Genomic DNA, 26138 nt, shown 5'->3' on the forward strand with positions numbered 1-26138 from the left:
TAGGTGTTCCAAAGGAATAGCATTGCCAGTGACAATAAAGTTGATGGTGTTGGTGGTAGCAGTTGCTGAAACTGATGCGATGTGAAATTTATATTGTAAATAAAAGATGCAAAAAAAAACATTATTTTCCGCCATGATGCTCTCTCTCAGGCCACATGACTCATCATGGTAACGTTCACGTTAACGGAACATGAATATGCATGAGCATGAATAACGAAAACCATGGCAAAAAATGACACTGAATCTAGATTAAGTGCCCGGAATGGTTGTAAAACAGTGATTCGGTGGCATTACGCTGTACTCGCACAAATTTTTGCATTATTTGACACGCATTTAACAGAAGAAAAAGAAGTTTTATCGAAAAAAAAAATAAAAAGAACAACTTTTAATAACGATATAATGAGGTATGTATAACATTAAGATATCGAAAAAATAGGGTTTTCGATGCTTTTGACACATCCTAATATTTTCATTGACACAAGATCTGTTATGAATAAGGCAAATATCGGATCACTACTTTTGGCACCTCGCCAAAGCTGAATATATCGCAATATCCCATTCGGCAAATATTGAAAAATGAGCTAGGGGTAAAGACATTGCAATTCCAAAAATTGCAAGTACTTACACCGCAACAGAAAGAAAATAGACTCAAAAGAGGTAACGAGATGCTTCGCTTGCCCGAAAGTGGTGAACTGCCAAATATGGTTTTCTCTGATGAGAAACCATTCGTTCGATTCATTTCCAGCGCACAATGGCCACCAAAATCTTCGCATACCAATTCGTTGGACCATCGTGTCTGGAGTATTTTGGAAAGTGAGGTTGGCACTAAAAAATACCAAAGTGTCGATCAACTGAAGCAAGCGCTTCGCCGGGAATGGGCCAAAATACCGCAGAGCAACATTCGGGCAGCGTGTGACGGTTTCTTTGGCCGTTTGAAGGACATTATTTTGTGCCAAACGTGACCAATTCGAAAAAATCTAAACTTATTCTAAAATTTGATGCTATTTCCGAAATTTCTTGCTTTCATCAAAAAAAAAAAAATGTAAAAATTATAGTGTTTGACCTTGTTGCGGTTTTTTATCTCATCCTGTAAAGGATACAAATTTTCCAAAAAGTTATTCGCATAGAATTGGATATAAATGTTTCCATAATCTATTAGCATTAGATGAAGTCGATTACTTCGGTCCACCATATGTGGTACATCACGCACATTTCAAGCTTTTCGGAAAATTATCAAATATTTCATTTAAAGGGATAATATTTATATCAGACCCATGCAAAATACCAAATGGACAATATTGGTCCATTCTTTCGAAACCTCTCCTATGAAAGGTCAACAATTTTAATAATAATAACGCAAGTCAAAATATGTTTAAATAACCGAACAACGCCAGCTTTTGGCAATACCGACTGGTTCTATTTAACTTGTTAGAAATTTGAAATGGCTTAAATTAAAAATCGGGTGTAACATATATTAAGCTATGTCTATGTATGTTTAGCTATGTATCTTAATCGACTTGCTCCAATCCTGAAATTTGGTCCAAATCTAGCCTAATTATACAAAGGTAGCATGGTTTGTGCATCTAAACGGATCTAAACTAAATTTGGAAAATCTATTTCAAGAATATATGTAATTCCTTCTAATGACTGTTATGGAAGGCATATTACGACCTTGTAGGACTTAAATGTTAAGTCTGACAGACCTATTTTTACCAAACTTCACAGTCTGTTTTACAGGCTAAATTGAGTCGTATGTTCCAGAACCCATCCCATTTTGATTGTTATTACCCATATGGTAAGCGTGAAATCGGACAAAGATATATATGGGAGCTATATACAAATCTCAATCGAATTTTGTCTACCTCAACAGAGTTCGTCTTAGGAACAAAAAAAAAATGAACTATGCTAAATAGCATCTCAATTGGACAATGCCCAAACCTTTGATTCGTTTACAAAGACCAGTAAAAAGCAGGCAAATTACGTCTACACAAACTTTTAATACCCTCCACCATTTTGAAAGAACTTTAAAAATAAAAAAAACGGTTAAAAATACCTAAATATGGACCTATATAGCATTCAATACCAAAAGTCCTGCAAACTTAAAACACATCTGTGTGCAATTTTATCACTCCTAAAATGGAGTGATTTCCACAAACGGACTGACAGACAGACGGGCGGACAGCGCTATTCTTGATCGGCATACTTTGCGCGGTCTTAAATGTATTTTTCGAGGTGTTGCAAACGTGACTGAGACCAAAACGTGACCTACACAGACAATTTTTCGAATTTCAAATACCAAATTTGAAACCATTCTGTTGAGAATGTAAGTCAATATCGAATTTAAATAAATCCGTTAAAATATGCGGGTTAAATCCTCAAAATACCGAACATCCGGTACCTATATTTAGGGCTATAGGAAAACGCCGAATAGGTTTAACTTTTCTCCTTTTGCCTTTAACAAACAAATGTACATCGTCATGATACCCGGTATCACAGTGCGGTGTATGGTATAAAAACGCCGTTAAGTGCAGCATGACCGAAAGTTTAAAACCCTTCACTTAAACTTTAAATAGGGCGAAAGAAAGTTAGGTGATTACCATACTGTTGAAATTGTTATTTCGACTCATGGTGCAGGATACTAAAAAAATCCACTCAGGTGATTTTTTTCTTTCTGATATGCTGTTTTAATATGAAATGTTCAGAAAGTTGATATTTAGAGTTCACTTCTTCACTTCACTTCTTGCAACAAATGATCAATATCGATGTACTGCTCTTGTTTTTTCTTTTCACTACTACTTTCTTCAATGAAATTAATGTATTTGAAATATAGTAATTTTGTAAAACACATTTTCCAATTAAATATTTTACAATTACTGTCTTTTTCATATCATATTTCATATTTTCCATAGGACTTAAATTTGACCTCCTTATTCAATAAAAATCACCTCCTTACAAAGGTGCCATCAAATTTAACCAATTTTTCTACCGGCTTTTCAGAAATTCGTGTTGAAAATACATAACCTTCTGTCATACCATTGGCCTAAAATTAAATATCTCCCTCGGTATTTTTAGGACTTACATATTTTTAATATCAGAAGGAAAGTTTCGATCTCTACAGCCTTTATAACAGATCCTGCGTTGGTAGAAATATTGAGATGCGATAAGTCTAAATAGAATCGGATGTTTATTTCGCATTTTATGAACTTCATGGATATTGAAAATTTCGACCTTTTGTGGGGAAGGTACCAGAAGAAGTTGACCGATATATTCCTTCTTAACACCAGACCTTGGGTTAATAAAATTGTTGGGATGTGTGAAATTTGAAGACAATCGGACTCTAACATCACACTTTATAAGAGTTGTAATTATTCAAAATTTTGACCCTTTGTGGGGGAGGTACTTGATGGAGTGGACCGATATTGTCCATTTTCACACCCGACCTAGCACTGACGCAAATACTAGGATTTGCAAAGATAGAACAAACAATCGGAGTATCCTTTCTCTCTTCTGTGCAGAAAATTATTTTCTTTAAAAATGTTGATATTTTGTGGGGGAGGTGCCAGAAAGAATGGACCGATTTTGACCATCTGCGAACTCCATCTAAGTTTGACACGAATTGAAACGAAAACACAGTTTTGCATTGATGCATATGTATTTGACGTTATTTAGGAATAACCGTTAACCGAAAGAAGTCCAAAGCTTCGCTTTCAATGTAATAAAAACATTTTCATTACTCATAATTTTTAAGCCTGCCAATATAGCTATAAATAAAAAATTAAATAAAGTAAATTTTATTTATCGCCTTTTTTATAAAAATGACCTTAAAATGATGCTGGAATTTTTAAGTTTGAAAAATGTTAAACTTATTGTAATAATCAAGGTTACACATCTTTTGTTTTAGATATCCCGATTGCATAAAAATCTAAATCGTATCTAAAAATCTTTGACTGCAGTGGACCGATGGTTTATCATTAAAAAAGCGACAGTTCCTTCCTCAGTTATAAACTAATAAGACAATTAAACGAAAGTTTCTTTAGTAAAAAACAAGTAAAAAAGTATCGGTCGGTTTTACCGACAGATGTATACCCTCAGCAAATGTTCGATTATTTTAAAATATTTTGACTTCTGTTATGAATTTTCAAACTCTTGACCCTCTATGGAGTGGGCTTGGAAAGAATGGGCCAATATTGTCCATTTCGTATCGGACCTAAATAAATAAGATATAAATATTAATATATGTATAAGAAATTCGAACATTTATATCCAATTTATGGAAAATTATAAATTCCATATTCATCTCAGGATTCTGGATGAAAGACATATATTTATATAAAGCAAACTGTAAAGAATGACTGAGTGCCAAAATAAATGGTCCGATCTCTATCATCTTTATAACTTTTGTGTTGATGGAAATATTGAGATATACCATGTCTGGAATTGAATGGGATGTTGATTTAGCTTTTTATGAACTTCATGGATATTCAAAATTTTGAGAGTTTGTGGGGGAGGTACCAGAAGGAGTGGGTCGATAATTCCGTCTTACAACCAGATCTTGGGTTCATAAAAATAGTAGGATGTGAGAAATTTGAGAGACCTAGAACTGACGCAAATATAAGGATTTGCAAAATTAGAGCAAAATTAGATTCCTGCTTCCTTTTATGTGCAAATAATATTTATTGGCAAATTTCGACCTTTTGTGGGGGAGGTACCAGAAGGAGTTGACCGATATTGTCCATGTTAACAAAATTCAGGATTTCAGCTCTATAATTTCCCCCATTACCAATTTTAGTACCATTTAACACAGTTATAGTACGCATATCTAAAACCAGCCCCTTCTCTCAAACATGGACACTAACCAAATTTCGGGATTCTAGCTGCATCCCTTCACCCAATACCAAAACATATTTACAAAACCAACTTCAATAGAGACATCAATAACAAATTTCGGAATTCGAGCCCAAAACCCAATTTAGTACCACTTAGTAATTTTCGCACAATTATAGTACACATTACCAAAAACACATTACATCACATTACACATTACCAAAACTCCATATCATAACCACAGACAACAGTGATATCTATATCAAATTTCAGGAATTCAGCTCTATTCCTTCACCAAATACCAAACTTTGTACTATTTAGTTCTTTCCGAACAATTATAGTACACATTTAAAACCAGATCCTTATCTTAATTTCAGATACTAACAGAGACCTCAACATCAAGTTTCAGGAATTTAGCTGTAAACCTTCACCAAATACCAAATTTGGTACTATTTAGTACTTTTCCAAAACCCCTCCTTATCTTAATTGCAGATACCAACACATACCTCAATATCAAATTTGAGGATTCCAGCCTTATCCCTTTACCCAATACCATTTAGTATTTTTCGTTCAAATATAGGACACCAAATTTCAAATACAGATACCATCAATAACCTAAACTTTTAATTTTATGTCTATCCCTTTACCCAATACCAAATATAGTACCATTAAGTACTTTTCGTGCAATCATAGTATACATTTCCTAAACCACCTACATATGAACAGCGATCCTAATACCAAATTCCAGATTTTAAGCACTATCTACTCAGCCAATAAGAAATTGTACCAAATATAGTACTATTTAGTACTTTTTTATTACATATATTCAAAACTACCTTCATATATTAATCTTACTTTACATACTTGATTTTCATACCTTACTAGCTGGCCCGGTCCGCGTTGCCGACCCGTACTTTTAGTCTTTAAAGCACAATAAATCAAAGATCTGACTTATGTAGGCGGCACAATTTTGATTATAAGTAATGACTCCATTAAAATTAATCCAATTTTGATTATAAGTAATGACTTGATTATGAGTAATGACTCCATGACTAAATATAAATTAATATTCATGGCAAAAATTATAATTACCGTCGGTTTTAGATATTTTGAATAGCCTGATCTTATTTTTCAGCTATAGGCTTTAATTTGAGTGTTAAATACCTATATGATAAAGAACATCTATAATAGCCCCATGTAAAAATTCAGCTCAATTTTTGATATTGTAAAAACCATTCCAATGAGCTATAATTTGAAATTTGTATTTCCAACGTTTAAAATCCCGTACTGCGTGATATTCAGTTTTGTCCTCCTCATATTTGAAGGCAGAATGTTGTCCGATTACCGTAAAATGGGCATTAATTGTTTGTCATTTAAATTATGCGGTGGAGATCCAATAAAGTTACTTTATAATTTCGTATTTTGTTATGTTTCTGCCACAATTTCCGACTGAATGAGTCCCAGATTGACATTTCGGAGTTTATTTCATATAGACGTACATACCAAATCTACGTTCGCAACCAATATTCTCTTGGGGGTTACAAATTCAATAGAATACCAAATTTTCTTTTCTGTCCACACATTGGTTGGGGAAGTGGACAAATTCAATAGAATACCAAATTTTCTTTTCTGACCACATATTGGTTGGGAAAGTGGACTTGGGGGTATACTAATGTGGGGACTATACTTAAATAAATTCCTATGAGGATAATTATCTCTAAGATGATTTAAATTATGCGGTGGAGATCCAATAAAGTTACTTTATAATTTCGTATTTTGTTATGTTTCTGCCACAATTTCCGACTGAATGAGTCCCAGATTGACATTTCGGAGTTTATTTCATATAGACGTACGTACCAAATCTACGTTCCCAACCAATATTCTCTTGGGGGTTACAAATTCAATAGAATATAAAATTTTCTTTTATGTCTACACATTGGTTGGGAAAGTGGACAAATTCAATAGAATACCAAATTTTCTTTTCTGACCACACATTGGTTGGGAAAGTGGACTTGGGGGTATACTAATGTGGGGACTATACTTAAATAAATTCCTATGAGGATAATTATCTCTAAGATGATTTTCTACCTCAGGCTTTTTTTAACCCAGGTAGCCTCAAGATTAAGATGCGCACTTTTCCGAAACATAAAAATTTTATAAGAAGAGGTTTTCTTCCCCCTTAGAAACAAAGATGTCAAATAAGAGCCAAAAAATGAAAAAAGTGGCCAAGACCCCGAAAATACCTTAAATCATATGATGGTTATACCAAAACGTGATAATTTTTTGCAAAGATGGTTTCATCTTAAATTATCAACATAAGCTAAAATTAGTACGAAAAATATGGTTAAAATGTAGAATATACTTGAAATCGGGTTGTTCCGTTATCAGGGGTTATGACCCATATCATGACCTGCCAATGCGATTAAAGGTATCTTGAATGTTTAGGTAGAATTTCTATTTTGCGTTCTTTATAGTCGGTATTTGACTGATTGCAGTCCCAATGTATTTTGCATTTTGTGTTCTCATTTGACAATTTATTGCCATATGAAAGAAGCAAGTCCACTTTTTGAAATTAACCCCATAGCGCTTCTTCGGTCATTTTTATACCCTACACCACAAGGTGGTCAGGGTATTATGTATTTGTGCATTTGTTTGTAACAGGCAGAAGGAAACGAGATAGACCCATAGTTCCTTTTGATGATCTGCATAGAATCACATTCTGAGTCGATTTATGCATGTCCGTCCGTCCGTCCGTCTGTCCGTCTGTCCATGTATTTTTGTAAACAAAGTACAGGTCGCATTTATTGCCCGATCCAGATGAAATTTTGCACAGATCATTTGTTTGGCCCAAGGACAAATCCTATTGAAATTGGAGATAATCGGTCAAAATTTAGTGTAATATCAGCCCGAATTGTATGGAATTTTGCATATACACCCAAATTAGGTCTGAAAATATGTATGCCAAATTTGATCGAAATCGGTTCAGATATAGCTATAGCTCCCATATATATTATTCATCCGATTTGTTATTTTTGTCCACCGCCGCCGTAATATGCACTCTGCAACAACAATATTTGGGGAAATATATCAAATGCAGCTCAGAAATACATTTGCTAAATTTTATCGAGATCGGTTCAGATTTGGATATAGCTCCCATATATAACTTCGTCCGATTTTCTTTTTATTGTGCATCAAACGTCTAATATTTGTCCAAATGGGATGGAATTTGGCACTTACGACCGAATTGAGTCTAGAAGCTAGTATGTCAAATTTGGTGAAGATCGGTTAAGATATAGATATAGCTCCCATATATACTCTTCATCCGATTTGTCATATTTGTTACCCACGGCCGTAATATGCACTCCGTAACAACGATATTCAAGGAAATATACAAAATACAGCTCAGAAATATCTTTGCCAAATTTTATCGAGATCGGTTCAGATTTGGATATAGCTCCCATATATATCTTTATCCGATTTCAAATGAATTGTGCACCAAATGGGTAATACAATTCCGAATTTAAAAGATACAAATGCTTCGGCATATTTAGTCCTTTGAACTTTAAGTTATAATTATAATCATAACGTGTATGATTGAATTCTCCCATAAGAACTTTTATTGTTATGTGGAGCTCTACTAAATTAGCAAAGTGGTGTAGGGTATCATAAAGTCGGCCCCGCCCGACTTTATTACTTTCTTTACTGGTTGTTTGTTTAAATGTGTTCGCATCTTCCAGCTGAAGCACGATGTAGGTCCTGGAGTAGAAAGCACTATGTACTATTATTTTGAAATTCGATTCCATTGAAAAATTGTCGATTTTTCCCGATTTTCGAATTTTCATATAAAGCGACAACGGATTTTATAGATTTTATGTATTTATGGGGTATTACGAATAAATACATAAAATCTATAAATAACAGTTTTATCCGTTGTGGCTTTATACTATACAAAAAAATCATATAAGAATTCAAAAAAAAAAAAAAAAACACTACAAATGTATATTCGAAAATAGTAAGTCAAAATGGAAAAAAAATATGCAATATAAAACCTTACTATTGTACAAAATGAAAGTGTTTAAATTTCACATTTTAACGCGATTTTTTGGATTTTAGGTTAAAAAAAACGTCACTACTTTCTTATGTGGCTCAGCAATGAAACTTATCTATATCGCTTGGAAATACTACAGGGAAACTAAGAAATTAGGTGAAGATTTATCTAATATATTTCTAGTAAAAAATTATATTGTTCATAGTTTTTATTTACTTTATGTTCATCTCTCAATGTAATATCGACTTTAATTATACCTCCAGCCATATGGTTAGAGAGGGTATATATCACTTGATACGGCCAAAAAGTGCATGATAACTCTCGAAGACAGTATCCGATTTGGTCCAAACTTGGTATATAGTAATAATATTATCAAACTTTGATCGAGTTCGGAGATGATACCTTGCTTACAAAAAGTCGAAATTTGCAAATAAAATATTTTCCAGCACATAAAAAGAAAGGATAATCCGATTTTGCTCCAACTTTGCAAATCTTAATATTTCCATCGGTGCTACGTCAGGTGTAAAAATTAACAATATCGATCCACTCCATCAAGTATATTCCTCAAAAAGGGTAGATTATTGAGTAATTTAAAATTTATATATAATGTGATGACAATCGAACTCTTACGAATGTCGTTAAATTACACACATTACAATATTTTTATTAACCCAAGGTCTGGTGTGAAGATGGTACCTCCACCACGAAGGGCCAAAATTTTGAATATCCATGAAGCTAATAAAACGCGAAATTAACATCCGATTCCATTTAGACTTGGTGCATCTCAATATTTCCATCAGCACAAGATCTGTTATAAAGATGGATCGGAGAGATCGGACCATTTCTTCTGCTACCTCCCCACAAAGGGTTCAAAATTTTGAAAAACAAAACGCTCAATGAAAGAGAAATAAGCATCCAACTCTCTTCAAATTTCAAACATCGAACAATTTTTGCTGACGCAAAATCTTTTGTGAAGTTGATATATATATCTGCCAACCCCTTTTGCTACCTCAGTCAGAAAGCGTCACATTTGCGAAACAAGTCGGGGATTCTATACAACTTTTATTTTTCTTAACCAGAAATCTGATGTGAATATGTAATTTATCGGAATTTATGATTTCGTATAAATTTGAATATAAATGTTGGATTTCCGTAAAATTTTGCACATACCTATGTTTTAATCTGTATTAGTGTATCTGGATGATGTGGAAAATTTCTGTCCACTATATCTAGTACATCACGCATATTTCCACCTTTTCCAAAAACATTGCTGATATCTCATATGAAGTAAAGGAAGTAGACGGTATAGTCCAAATATGCACGTCAATCGTCGATCTTAGAAAATGTAAAATTCTTCACAATATTAAATATGGCTGCGGAACAATACGTTGTTCAAATAACCTCTCTATGTAGATTATTTCACATCAACATAACAGGGATATTAATACTTTGACGGAAAATCAAACAGGTATTTCCACTCCAAAGAAAATTTTCTTTACGATGTACTAAATTCCCTTTTTAAAACCATTTGGCTTTTTTGGAAAGTCTTATTTGTTTAGCAATTTAACGATGTAGAAAATATCAAATGGGAGACCATTGATTTTCTTTCAACTTTACTATACTCTCGATCTATTGGTATTTACACCGTGCAAAAATTCTTATTAAGTTTTTTCTTCAATCCGTTTTTTATATTTCCATTAATATTGATGCTATATTTTATTTCCAACTTATTCAAAAACACATTGAAACAATCAAATAAGTGCTAATTTAATGCTTCTTTTCTCATCCTTGTAACAATAGTACAGAGTTCGAATACTTCAAGAATGGAATGATTTCTGCCACCAGCGAAAAATACCCTGCTCGGAAAAGTTTTCACTAGCAAATACCCTGGGAAATCCGATGCAAATTAGAGCCTGGTCATTAGGCGGCTTACCTGCTGATAATTTTTCAGTGGAAAATGCCATCATTGTTGCTAATTCCAGTCGTTATTCCCTCCTAATTGATCCCCAAGGTAAGCTGATGTGCAGGTGCATTGGCATTGCCATCATTATCATCATTACGACCAATAGCTAATTTAATTATAAAATACCACAACAAATATTTATCCTCTCTAAATCTTCATTTCCATAGTGCAAGCCAACAAGTGGATTAAAAATATGGAGAAGAAGAATGATTTGAAAGTTATTAAACAGAGCGATGCCAATTATATGCAAGTGCTTGAATTGGCCATTACTTATGGTAATCCGGTGTTGCTGGAAAATGTTGGTAAGTTTTATTGAGTCATCTTGACGTTTAATGATGGTGAACTTTTACCGCCTCGTTTCCACTTTTAATGAACATTTTCCTTTAGCTGGTGTGCCTTATGCTATTAGCTTTTCATGAGATTTTAAAACTGCCGTTACTATGAGTGATGAGTGTTGAGCTATGGACATATACCGTATTTACTCTTGTTTGCTTATGTTTGGCAAACGTTATGGTTCTTCGATAGCAATGATTGTTATTTGGTATTTGTTAATCCCAAATGTATGTGTGTGTAAAAGCATTCAGATATGGCGATAAAACCAATATCACTCCCCTTCAATTACAAATGAAGCTAATGCATCATTTCATCCCACCATAGAAATAATAATAATAAAGAAACCTATTTCATGACCGCAATTTTGCCAATATGACCTGGAGTCAAAGTTAGAGTTGTCGATATGGATGTAAGATATGTGACAATGAAAGTTAGGAAAACATTGTAGAAATATTATAAAAAGTGTATGCTTCTGTAAGTTTATGTAAACAACTTTTACTCAAATCCGTTATTTAAAAATTATGCAGACACAAGCTGTATGCAAAAGAATCGACGCACAGTGGGGTGAGATGCCAAAAACGGAGATTAATTCAGGGAAGCGTTATATTGCTCTGAAATTTTGATCAGACATTCATATTACCTGTTATATGTTTGGCATTAAAAATGGGACATATCGGTCCACGTTTCGGTAAGGCTCCCATATAGCGCCACTTTCTGATTTTTTGGTATTTTGAAGGTTTCGGCCACAATTTCAAACCCAATCATGAGTATTTTGACATTTTGAGTTCTGAGCGGACAAAATCTCTCCCTGCTTAATTTTGTGAAGATAAATCCACTATTAAGTATTGGCCATATATAATGGCACCTCCAAATTGTAGGTATTTTGTGAATTTCTCCCTGCAAAATATATAATGGTGCTTCCCAATATTAGGTATTTTGAGGGTTTCAGACAGAGTAATTTACAAACTTATTTTTTGGTATTTTGTTTTCAAATGGATGGATGGAAAAATTACAAAATTGCCTTATAAATCCAACATTTGAGTAAAGCCAGAAAAAATAATTTATCCTTTGCAAAACCTTCTAAAATCTGAAGACAAAAAGACTACATATTTTTATGAGAAAGGAATAATTATAAAAATAAATAATTATATATATATATATATATATATATATATATATATATATATATATAAAATTGGCTGGCAATTAAGCCTTCCTAACTGAAATAGACTATAACCTTATAAATATATTTAGAAAAAAATATATGTGACTGACATTTAACAAATCATCCTTATCATCCATCAAATCTCTCTCATTGTCTTTAATTGGATCATCAGTTAAAATTGAGGTTGAGGCAGGTAACCTCACAACTGATTTTTTAAAGAGACTGGAATATTTTTGTATTTAGTTTAAAGTTCCAGTTAATAACAAGATAAAAACGCAAGAGAAACTTATTTAGAAAAGGCAACAAAAATAAAAAAAAAAACAAATAAAACAGAGAACTAGATCAAAGTACATTAACAGCAAAATCAGTTGACTATTTTCACTATTTTTTAAATTAAACAAAAACGGCACGAGTTGATTTGTTGATTATGGAAAAAATTCCATTCTAAAATACAAAATTAAAATTTTAAGACCTTCTCGATATTATTTTTTTAAAACTCCATAACTTTTCGGATATGGAAAAAATATAGTAATATTTTGAATTAATTTTTAAAATATTTTAATCATTATTTTTAACACTTTTTTTATTCTAAAACACTAATAACTTTCTGTATTCGAAGTTTTAATTTTAAAATGATAACTTTTGATGAGAAAAAACCTAATTAACCTAATTAATTAACCGAAGACAATTTTTTTCCTTCTCCTTGCGAAAAAGTGAAATATTTCTTAACTTTGCCACTGTGTAATTAGAAAACTAAACAACGTATGACGTATGAATTTTCGGTACTGAAGTAGAATTTAGTTTTCTAGAATAGTTTAAAAACATTTATTTCAAATGACGAATTTTATTTTTCAATTAATCTCCGTGTTTTGTGATTTCACCCCTCTGTGTGACGTATCGTATTTTGGTGATTTGTGCCACATTTTCAACGGATTTGTCTAAAAATTGGTATTTGTTGGTCATAATGGATTCTAGCTCCGGTGGCAAAACATTGTATTTATAGATCCACGTTTTGGTATAGCCCCCAAATAACGGTACCTTTCGATAGTCGGTGCCAATTTTTGCCACATTTTCCATGGATTTGCCAAAAATTTGTATTTGCAGTTAAATGGTAAACGATATCCACCGATACTCGGCATTTTGATAATCCTAGTTACATTTACCCACGAAATTATTTCAAATTTGTTATTCAAGAAGATTTGGTAGATGACAATAATTAAATTGACTATGGAGGTTCCCATTTTGGTATGGCCCCCACACAACCGCCTCACCCACTTTGTTTTTTTTTTTTTTTTTTTGAAAATTTACGGTCTTACTGCTATTTTTAGTTTAAAGTGGAACACGTGTGGATTCAGATACTTTTATATAAAAATGTTTTCTTTACCCAAAGGGGGAAGGCATTAAAATTTTGGTCCGGCCGAACCGTATCGATCTTCTCTTTATATGAGTTATGTAATAAATGAAAATGTTGAAATATGGGAGAGTAACAGATATATAGGACCAAAACATTCCAATGAATCTATTACTGATCAAAATATTTGGATGTGCAAAATTTGAAGAAAATTAGACAGGCATAACCCTTTTTAATGGGGAATCATCTTAATCATAATTTTAACTTTCTGTGGTTATTTACGAGAAGTAATGAGCCGATAAATTCCATATAAAAATCAGATGTCTGGTTGACATGCATATTAAGATATCCCAATTTTTAATAGAATCGCTGACCTGTTTCGCAAATTATAAAGGTTAAAATTGTGACCATTTGTTTCACACTAGATCTTGTGTTAGTAGAAATATTTGGATGTGTGAAATTTGAACAGAATCGGATGGTTATTTCGCATTTTATAATAGTTATAATTATTCAAAATGTTGACCCTTTGTGGGAAAGGTACATGATGGAGTGGGCCGATATTGTCCATTTTAACACCTGTCATAGCACGAATACAAATATTGAGATTTGCAACGTTTGCACAAAATTATATGATCCTATCTTGTTCAATACGCAAATTATTTTCTGGTGTGGTCAAGTTTGGATGAAATAAATATTCCCTTCGAGAGTTAATGTGCGCACCAGAGCCAGACAAAAAAATGAGCTCGGGGTAAAACCATTAAAATTCCAAAAAGTGCAAGAACTTACAACGTAACAGAAAGAAAATAGACTCAAAAGAGCTAAAGAGTTGCTTCGCTTGGCCGAAAGTGGTGTACTGCCGAATTTGGTTTTCTCCGATGATAAAACATTCGTTGTCCTGCAGTTTGTAAAGAAACAAAATGATCGTGTTCACTTGCTAAAGAGGTCAGCTGAAAATGTGCACCTTCGGTTGGCCACCAGATCTCAAGCGCCGGCCATGCTGATTGTGTGGGCCGCCATAACAGCCGATGGTCGCTCTCCGCTCGTATTAATCGACTAAGAATAAATGCTGAATATTTTCGCGAAAATATTCTGGAGGGTATATTAAAGCCTTGAGCACGCGAACATTTTGGCCACAGACCTTGGACATTCCAAAAGGACTTAGCACCATCGCACTCATCACGCGCAACCCAAGAATGTTTACAAAAAGAGGTTCCTCGCTTCATTTTCAGCGCACAATGGCCACCAAAATCTCGGGATACCATCCGTTGGACTATTGTGTCTAAAGTATTTAGAAAGCAAGGTTGGCACTAAAAAGTGTCGATCACCTCAAGCAAGCGCTTCACAGAGAATGGGCCAAAATACCGCAGAAAAAACATTCGGACAGCGTGACGTTTGAAGGCCATAATTCTTCCCAAAGGTGACCAATTCGAAAAGCCCACAGAAGCACCTTTGCCAACAATCTTACCTGTCTACTAAAAAGTACAACACTATATGTTATCAGTGTAGCCTCGTGAAGGAGAATTATTACATATCCGTAGTTACGATGATTCTGTGTTAATAAGCAAATATTGAAATTAATTCCATTATATGAATTTCTCGTACTGCGGTTGGATATTGGGATTAGTTGTTGCTATTGTTTGTATGTATATTGAGTGTTGCTTGAGTAATATTGTTGTTGTGTGTATTATTGGATAATTGGACCAGTTGGTAATTCTTGTGATGTCACCGTTGTTATCACTTTAAAAGGGCTCTTATTGAGAGCATTAACTCTTTAACAACAAATTTTGAAATCGTCTACGTTTTACATGGCTCCATATAACGACACTAAATAATTTTAGAAATTCCATTATATATAACTTGGTATCTGCGATAATTAAAATAATTCTAATTATAATTGGAACTGTTGCGTTCGGACAAATTTTCCAATATTTAAATTTCTTCTTGCGTAAGACCCTTTTAATTGTTTGTACTAATTCATCAATTGTTACTACTTTTTATTATATTGTGTGCCATGTCCCTGCAACAATCGACATCTCTACTCAAAAGTCTTGGGTATTTGCCCGCCCACTACGACTAAGACTCCCACTACATTTAAATGTTATTGCTTTCTGATGGAAAGCTCTTTAATATTCCTCAATTCTGTATTCGCTGATGAGAGAAGTGTCGGTGGTAATAATAGATGCGACGACGATAACTAAGATTGTAATGTTTTCATTTCGTTTTTATTTCTGTCTTTATTGTTGTAGCGCTTATTGTTTTTCTTCCGGTTGTTTTAACGTATTATGAAGTGCTTTTCGGTATATTTAATTACATTTGCGACTTGTCTTACAGTAACCATGAGTTCATGTGTTTCGAACAAATTTGTTATTTTGTTTGAGTCATTTGTGACTGGGTGGTCAAAATTTGTTTTGGCATATCTCCTAGACGATGGTCAAACGGAAAGTAACTTCGACAAGAGTTCGTGTATTGATTTTGACGCTAGCGAGACTAATATTCTTAAAAATCAAATGGTATGGCTAGGATCTTCTTGGTGGCGCAGGTGATGATATCAGACGATATTTCTGACCTGAATATAATACACCCAACACATAGTGTTGTAAAGTGAAAAAAAAATTTACAAAAAGTAAAAATCCAATATCGCAAGACAAGTTAAAAAATCTCATGCGATAAAAATTATGACAAACCCGCAAGGAAAGCTCCAATTTCGAATTGGGACATTTACAGGGAGAGATAAAAAACTGCAACAAAGTCAAACGCCATTATTTTTACTATTTATACCCTCTATAGAATGGAGTTGTTTAAAAATCATGAAATTAAGATTTTCTCCACAAATATGGATCTAATTTTTATAGCTTTTTTAAGTAGCCGTCATTCGGTCCTAGCTTGAGATCTTTTCGAAAACCGTCTACGCGACCCATAGTTTTTCTAAATTTTATATATAGAGATATAGAAATCACACTATTCCATCACGAATAACGCTTGAATTCCATCACGAATAACTTTTTTTTTGGAAAATTCTGACCAAAATGCTTTTGTAGGCTTGTAAACAATATAACGAACTGTCACTGGAATAATTTTAACAGCTGTCGGACGAGTGGCTTAGAAATGACAGCATTCTGAAGTTGGTTGCAATTTTTTCATTTCACCCTGTGTGCTTCGTAGGGTCTAACATGGGTATTTCGAGAAGTTACAAACGGAAAGACAAAGTTAATATACCCTCTATAGAATGGAGGGGTTTAAAAATCATGAAATCCAGATTTTCTCCACAAATATGGATCTAATTTTTATAGCTTTCTTAAGTAACCGTCATTCGGTCCTAGTTTGAGATATTTTCTAAAACCGTCTACGCGACTCATAGTTTTCTAAATTTTACAACTTTTTTAAATAGCCGACCTTCGGCCGGGACATGCGATTTTCTACTTTGGGTTATGTCCAACACCGGCTACCCGATCTCCGGTCCCTATAATTACAATGGGAATATGGAAGTTCACCAAAAAGGATTTATGTATTTATATCGATCCCATCCAATACCTGCACAAACAGTTAATACCCTGTAAATTGTGTGTGGTGTAGGGTATTAATATAACTGTATTTCAAGATAACACAACAAAACTATTAAAAGAAACGGATATACTCCTCTATCCTTTACAACCATCCCTCGTAATTACTGTTGCTTCCAATGTTTGATTTCGAATTTATGTGGTTTAATAAACGTGCTCGCCCATTCATTACAAAACAAAAAAAAAAACTTTTCAAGATTAATGATGCCATGAAATGAAGAATAAATAATTTAAAATTAAATACAACATTGATGAAAAGGACACAGATTGATAGAGACTAGCAAATGCCTGTGTGAGTTGAGAAAGAGACAATGTAAAATGAATACTTGATGACCATCCACAGCGCGGTCACTTTCATTTATACCTAGGAAGCCCTATCCTCCGTCAAATGAAATTCCATCAAATATTCGAATAGATTAATTGTTTTACACTTGAGATGAATATAATTAACGATGATTATATTAAGATTAACATTCCATTCATATTCAAAAGACTTTCATAATTCATTTGCATTATTTGATTAATGCAAATTTCTTTGAAAATATTATTATTGTCATTAGTGGTTGTGGCGGAGGTTATGAAAAATTATTGAGAAAACTGTCAGTAGGGCAGTGATGTGGGTCAGATGGGGGGTCAACTCTTTTTTATCTAAGTGTTTTCCTTGAAACACTCTTAACGTTTCATTACTGTTATTTCATAGACGTAGTTATATATTCTATATATTTCATTGTGAGGATATTTATTATAATCCTTATAAATACTTTTGAGAAATTTTAATTTGATTAGAAGCTGCTAAACTGCCCACCTATGTGACACACAGCGAACACTAAAGGAATGCAATTGCTATTATTTTATATTTATCTACTAGAATATTTACAAAAGATACCAATAACAATGACATTCATTGGAAATGGCTTCACAAAACTAACAAAAGCATCAACTACTCATATAATCGTATTGAAAAGAAGCAGCTTAAAATCATATTAGTGTTTACTTTTCAATATACCATGACATATCCATGGCATCAAAATCGAATTCACAGAAGCGTTGTTTCTGCCTTTAGAAAATAAGGTAATTTGCTTTTATGGTATCAGCAGGCGACAAACACAACAGCTGAAGTACACAGGCAATTTATTAGTTTTGAATTGTTCTTCGAATTGAAACTAATTGTCGTACAATGATGATTGATTTTATCTCTGAAATTGCATAATTTTGAAAAAAATACAATATAAGTCCGGTTAAATAGAAATATCAAAAGAGCAAATATATGTAGCAGATAATAATGTTTTGAAAATAAAAAATAAAATAAAATAAAATAAAATGTAAAATAAGGGTCCGATTGTCGCACATTTCAATATCTGTACCAACACAAGTCTGATGTGATGAAAGTAGATATAGTCCCACTCCTTCTAGAACCTCCCCCCATAACATGTTCAACATTTTGAATAACAATTGAAATAATCTCAGATTCCATTCAAAGTCGGCACACCCCAATAGTTATATCAACACAAGATCTAGGGTGAATAAGAAATATATATCAACCGCACCATCAAGAACATCCCCACAGAGGGTAAACATTTTGGAAAATTATAACTCTTTTAAAATAAGAAAAACCAGTAAAGAAAATCTTAACGTCGTGCAGGGCCGACTGTATTTAATATTTGACATATTTCCCTGAATATCGTTGTTACGGAGTGCATATTACGGCTGAGAGTAACAAATATAACAAATCAGATGAACAATATATATGAGAGCTATAGCTTTATCTGAACCGATCTTCACCAAATTTGATATACTAGCTTCTAGACTCAATTCGGTCGTAAGTGCCAAATTCCATCCCATTTGGGCAAATATTAGACGTTTGATGCACAATAAAAAGTAAATCGGACGATGTTATACATGGGAGCTATATCCAAATCTGAACCGATCTCGATAAAATCTAGCAAAGATATTTCTGAGCTGTATTTGATATATACCCAAAATATTGTTGTTACAGAGTGCATATTACGGCTGCTGAGGACAAAAATAACAAATCGGATTAATAATATATATGGGTTGTCCATATTCGACGGACCCATCTGGCAACGCCATAACTTTTGACAGAGATGTCACATCGCTTAATGACATACCGCGTCTGAAGCGTCAGTCCAAGCAGATTTTTACCATGAACCAATACACGCCACGCGAGCGCTCTGAAATAGTTGAATTTTACATTCAACAGAAGAAGTCAATTGTGAAAAAAAAATGTGAGAAGTGCGCCTTCTAAGAACAACATTAAGGGTTTATACGAAAAATTTTCGACTGGTAAGGCTATTTCTATCCGAAGAGGCCATATAAAAGTCGACCAAGAGAATATCGCTGCCGTACGAGCCAGTGTTGAGAGGTCCCCAAGAACATCCCAAAAATCGCCGTTCTCAGCAGTTGGGCATGGCTCGGTCCACTTTACAACGGATCATTCGCATTGATTTGCATTTGTTCCCGTACAAAATTCAATTGACGCAAAGAATGTTGCCTGCTGACAAGCCTCGTCGATTGGAATGGTCCGTCGAATATGGGCAACCCTGTATATCTGAACCGATTTCGATCAAATTTGGCATACTTACTCGCCATACTATTCGGGCTGATATTACACGTTTGGTGCACAATAAAAGGTAAATCGGACGAAGCTATATCTAAATTTTTATCGAATATCTCCAATTTCAATAGGGTTCATCATTGGGCCAAACAAATGAATTGTGCAAAATTTCATCTCGATCGGGCAATAAATGCGAACTGTACTTTGTTTACAAAAATACTGATAGACGGACGGACATGCATAAATCGACTCAGAATGTGATTCTATGCTGATCATAGAACTCATCTTTACCATTATTTTAGGTACCTCCTCCACAAAGGGTAAAATAATAATATTTATATTAGCCATAGAGGTAATGTAAATATGAAATATTTCTGTCCATTCCTTCTGGTACCTCCCCCACAACACTTTTTTTTCTCCGCCCTCCTCCACAAAGGGTAAAATAATAATATTTCTATTAGCCATAGAGGTAATGTAAATATGAAATATTTCTGTCCATTCCTTCTGGTACCTCCCCCACAACACTTTTTTTTCTCCGCCCTCCTCCACAAAAGTTCAACATTATCCAAAAAAAATATGTACAACTATCTAAAAAGGGGAGGAAGTAGACGATATAGTTCAAACCTGGCACTTCGCAAAAATTATATCAAAATTATATCATATACCAAATAGAAAACATTGGCCCATTCCTTCGACACCATTCCAGTGAAGGGTAAACGTTTTGAATAATCTATCAAAATATATGTTATTGTCAGACATAAAATTCAGAATTCAAAACTTTTCCCAGTTTCCTCCAAAAAATGTTTCAGATATCAATAATATTTAGCCTGTGCAAAATATTGTCCAAATCCGTTCATATTTACATATAGGTTCAATACTTGCATATATTCGCCCGATCTAAATTTTTTGTATACGTCCCCCAAATCTGTAGTACGTTCTCCATAATAAGTACATATTTCGTACAACATATCAGATAAAGACTAGAAATTTTTGCCATACAATTAAGTTCCGACTAGAATAAAGTGTGCCAGGTGTGGACCAGACATAACTACTGCCCTCTTAAATCTTCTTGAGATCGAGTAAGATTAAGATATACTTGTTGCATCCGAGTTTAAATTAAAACCGCTCTAAAGCCTAATGTAACATTAATTGCGATCATAGTTGTAATGATTCACAAAAATTCAAATGTAAATGATAATCACTCACAGGTAGCTCTGTGAAATACACATTGTGGTGTAGGGTGATATATAGTTTGAAAAATGTTTATCTTAAAAAAGCATGTCGTATTATTTCTATGACGTACTTATATTTTTGTTTCAACATTAAAAATTATAATCAATTCTTTTACTCTGTTTTATATTTTGAACAAAAAAATAAATAAATAAATACACTTTCTCTCTTCTCCCAATTAAGGCGAACGTTTGGATTCAAATTTAACACCAATATTGGAAAAGAACGTAATCAAACATAAAGGTGGTTATTTCATCAAAAGTGGAGATCAAATGATTGAGTATAACAGCAATTTTCGTTTATATATAACAACATGCCTTCGAAATCCCCATTATCCGCCAGAGATTATGGTCATGGTAAGTACGAACAAGAATGTCTTTCTTACAAAAATGAATTGCAGATGTATACACCGAGAAAAATGTTGTTTATTAATAAACCATATATATATGATCGTATATGAAATACAATAAATAATGATACTCTAGACCAGCACGCATATTTAGTAGTTCCATCAGTAGTTCGGTCAATCATACAAATGATGATAAATTATTTTTATGTCCTTTTCGCCTTTATTTCGTGTACCGGAAGAAAAGTACCACAAAAGATTTGTCTACATCAAAATGTTCTACAAAAAATGTTGGTTATATCATTTTAGGCATTTAATCTCACGGACAAAAAAAAACGATAATTTGACATTTCATATTCTTTTTTATACCCTCCACCATACTATGGAGGGTAGATTAATTTTGTCATTCCGTTTGTAACTCCTTGAAATACTCATGTCAGACCCAACAAAGAATATATATTCTTGATCAGCGTAAAATTCTAAGACGATTTAGCCATGTCCGTCTATCTGTCTGTTGTAATCACGCTATATTTCGAACAAATTGAGATAGAAGGCTAAAATTTTGCACACATGTATATTTTGCCAGTAGGCAGGTTAAGTTCGTAAATGGGCCACCTAGGTCCATGTTATCATATAGCCCCCATATAACGGTACATCCTGATATTCGGTATTTTGATGATTTTAGCGACATTATTCACCGGAATTGTTTTGAATTTTTCATTTGAAGTTCGTAATGGATACTACAGCCAAGGACAGAAAATTATCTGTGCAGGTCCACGTCTTCGTATAGCCCCCATATAACGGTACCCCCCGATATTCAGTACATTAGCGACATTATTTACCGGAATTGTTTCAAATTTCGCATATGAAGTTCGTAATAGATACTTCATCCCATGCCAGAAAATTGTCTGTACAGGTCCACGTCTTCGTATAGCCCCCTTATAACAGTACCCCCTATATTCGTATTTTGATGATTTCAGCTACATTATAAATAGTTTTTTCTTCAAGTTTCGCATTTAAATATTGTAATGACTTATGACAAAAGTTGCCTATGCAGGTCCACGTCGTCGTATAGGCATTCGGTATTTTTAAGATTTTAACAGAATTTTTAAGGATTTTTTTTTTTTTTTTGAAATTGCCAAATTTGGCCAAATGGTGGAGGGTATTAAAAGTTCAGCACTTGGGAATATTTTCTTTTTACCCATTGAAAATACATCTTAGTTCCTACCCCAAAAGTAATGTCAAAACCAACCAATATCTGAAGATTTCTTACAGTGTCAATTGCTTCTTCAAAAAATAAACATAATTTATTTTATAAAGCCCTGGCCAAATAGATACATTGTTCATGTCGATGATGGACTTACGGTGATACACTTTATTGTACAATCTCCATGAATTTCACAAATAAAACCGCTCGCAATTCAACGTCTATAATACGAAGCGTAAATCTATTCAAATCGACTTAAACTATTCAAGATTCATTTAACGCAAAACGTTGAATAAGAAAGTGGTTATATTTTTTTCATTTGCATTTTGGCAACAGCAGTTCATTATACTGTATAAATTGATGATGATACCGAAGCTTTGGCGTCAGGCGTCAGAGATTTAACCGAACCAAAATAATATTATGTAAATTCAGATTATCAAGGAAATAAACCTGCGCAATGGAAATGCCAATTATCTATAGGAATTTCTTTGATGTCAATAAATGTATTAATGAAAAATTTAAGGCAAATCAAAAAAGTTGTTATCTAAGGTAAAAAGATTCAACGGGTATATTCGTTCATCACCAGCAGTGACTTAAAATATTAAAATACATAAAGTATACTATAAAAAGTGAAAAAGCAGTAAGTTCGGCTTGGCCGAACTTTGAATACCCTCAAATATTTGAAAAAAATTTGCAAATTTAAAAAAAAAATGAAAAATACTGTTAAATCAGAAATCTTTCAAACATTGGCCATTACGATATTCAAATATGAAACCGGTGAAAAATGTCGCTAAAATCGAAAAATTAGCGCATATAGAGAGTTACCGTTATATGAGGGCCATAAGAAGATCTGAACCTGCATATGCAATTTTTTTTGTCAAAGAATAATAATCGGAACTTCAAATTCAAAATTTTAAACAAGTGAAAAGTTTGACATAAATCATCAAAATACCGAATAACTGTAGGTATAGTTAAACGGGGACTATCCCAAAACTCAGAACCATATTGACAGTTCTTCAAGGATGTTTCTTACATAATGGAAACACACGCTGCCAATTTGCATCAGATTTGGGTAAAAATTAAAACTAAAACACCCAGAAACACTTAAATCTGTGGGTACAGTTATATCGGGGCTAAACACAAACGTGGACCTACATATCGCCCATTTCCAATACCAAAAGTCCACCTTAAAATTTTAAATTCGATACAACAGTTCGCGTTAGGCCTTTCTACTACTCAAAATCCAAATTTTCTGTCCAAAACTATGTCAACGTCCCACCAGATACCAAATTTAGTACCATTTAGTAATCTTCGTTCAATTATAATACACATTACCAAACCCCCTCCATATCTCAATTTCATATACAAACAGAGACCTCAATGTCAAATGTGAAGATTCTAGCGCAATATCTTCACCGAACACGATTTTTTTTGATTATTTAGTCAGTTAAATTAATATATACTCTATATATAGTTCAAAATATCGAAATAAATGGTTTTCTGCTAAAACTGTAACCTCCAATTACTGCCAAGTTTGTTGAAAAATTTTGTAATAGTCAAAAAATCTGACAGGAAGCGAGATAGACCCATAGTTACTTTTGAGGATCTTCATAGAATCACTTTCTGAGTCGATTAATGCATGTCATTCCGTCCGTCCATGTATCTTGTGAACAAAATGTATTTATTATCCGATTGAGATGAAATTTTCCAAACAATATTTATTTGGCCCTAGGACGAACCCTATTGAAATTGATGATAATCGGAACAGATTTAGATATAGCTCCCATATGTATATCTTCAACAGATTTCGGGTTAATTGTGCACCAAATGGCCAATATGAGTCCAGATGACTTGAATTTTGGTACATCCCACCGAATTCAATCTAGAAGCCAGTACATAAAATTTGGAGAAAATCGGTTATAGCTATAGCTCCCATATATATTTTATGCGTAATATGCAATCCACAAGAATGATATTGGTACCGGACATCAGATACTGCTCGAATATACCTCTGTCAAATTTTATAGAAATCGGTTCAGATTAGGATATAGCCCCCATATATGTTTTTATTCGATATCAGGTTAATGGTATACCAAATGACTTATATCGACCCAATTTTGGCAATTACGACTGAATTCATGGTAGAAACCAGTACTTCGAATTTGGTGTAAATCGGTTCAGATATAGCTATAGCTCCCATATATATGTTTGATCCGATTTGGGGTTTAAAGTCCCTCACCAGCGTAATATGCATTCCACAACAATGATATTTGGTACCAGATATGAGGTACAGCTCTGAAATAAGTGTATCAAATTTTTTCAAGATCGGTTCAGATTTGGATGTAGATCCCATATATAGCTCCCACATATATTTTCTACCGATTTCGGATTAATTACCAATTAGCCAACATCAGTCGGAATGACTGAATTTTGGCATATCCAATCGAATTTAGTCTAGAAGCATGTACATCGAATTCGGAAAAAATCGGTTCAGATATAGCTATAGCTCACATATATTTGTTTTATCCGATTTGGGGTTTAAAGTCCCTCACAAGGGTAATATGCATTCCACAACAATGATATTTGGTACCAGATATCTTAGAGAGCTCGGAAATATCTTTGCCAAATTTTATCGAAAACGGCTAAGATTTGGATATAGCTCCCATATTCGATTTCATGTTTATTGTGCAAATAATGGCTAATATCAGCCCAAACGACGTGAATTTTGGGACGTACGTTTTCATTTGGTGAACTATTCTCCGATATAAATTTCTTTACTGTAATCCTTCTCACTCTATAACAATATCATTTGGTATAAAAGATTAAAATGTCTTCGTCAAATTTAGTGAAAATCGATTCAGAATTCGATATGCCTTCCCTCTGAAACCAAACTATAACTGCTTTAAAGCCAAATGTTGATAAGTGGTATGATCTACTTCAAATAAGTTCTTTTGTTACGGGAGCTCTACGACTTCCCGGTCCCGCCCGACTTCTGACTTTTCCTTACTGGTTTTTATATTCTAGTTTTTAAGGGTTACCGAAGACTTAAAAAGAAAAAATAAAGAAATATAATAGTACTACTTAATCTTATGGCCATAGTATTCAATATTATATTTTCTCATTTGTAACAGTGAATACAATAACTTCTCGGTAATTGAATTAACATAGAATATGATTTTTTCACTTTTAAATTTTGCCAATAGTGATCCGAAAAATATATTGTTTCTGTTTCTATTTGTTGCCTTTTGTATTCGTATTATTAAAGCAATTGTTTGAATTTTATTTTCTCATTTCTTTTTAAGGTAACTGTAATTAATTTCATGATAACTGAACAGGGTCTAAGCGAACAACTACTGGCTACGGTTGTAGCTCACGAGCGTCCAGACTTGCAAGAAAAAAAGGAGCAATTAATTATTGAATCTGCAAAAAACCGAGATTCTTTGTATACCATTGAATCAAAAATACTGGAGGTAAGCACGTTTCATGTTTTCAGTTGTTTTGTTGATATTATGAAAAAAGCTGATGCAATTCATCAA

General features: G+C 33.5%; 1 protein-coding gene across 1 annotated transcript in view; it reads left to right on the top strand.

Annotated features, from left to right (window-relative positions):
* LOC101896759 (dynein axonemal heavy chain 3) overlaps positions 1-26138 on the top strand; it is a 204434-nt gene that overhangs the window by 131612 nt on the left and 46684 nt on the right. The window contains exons 49-52 of the mRNA XM_059124418.1: positions 10673-10883; positions 11003-11137; positions 21233-21405; positions 25905-26072. Coding sequence (XP_058980401.1) covers positions 10673-10883; positions 11003-11137; positions 21233-21405; positions 25905-26072 — 687 coding nt within the window. The remainder of the gene's footprint in view (positions 1-10672; positions 10884-11002; positions 11138-21232; positions 21406-25904; positions 26073-26138) is intronic.

Source organism: Musca domestica, unplaced genomic scaffold (assembly GCF_030504385.1).
Source record: "Musca domestica strain aabys unplaced genomic scaffold, Musca_domestica.polishedcontigs.V.1.1 29, whole genome shotgun sequence".
Taxonomy (NCBI): domain Eukaryota; kingdom Metazoa; phylum Arthropoda; class Insecta; order Diptera; family Muscidae; genus Musca; species Musca domestica.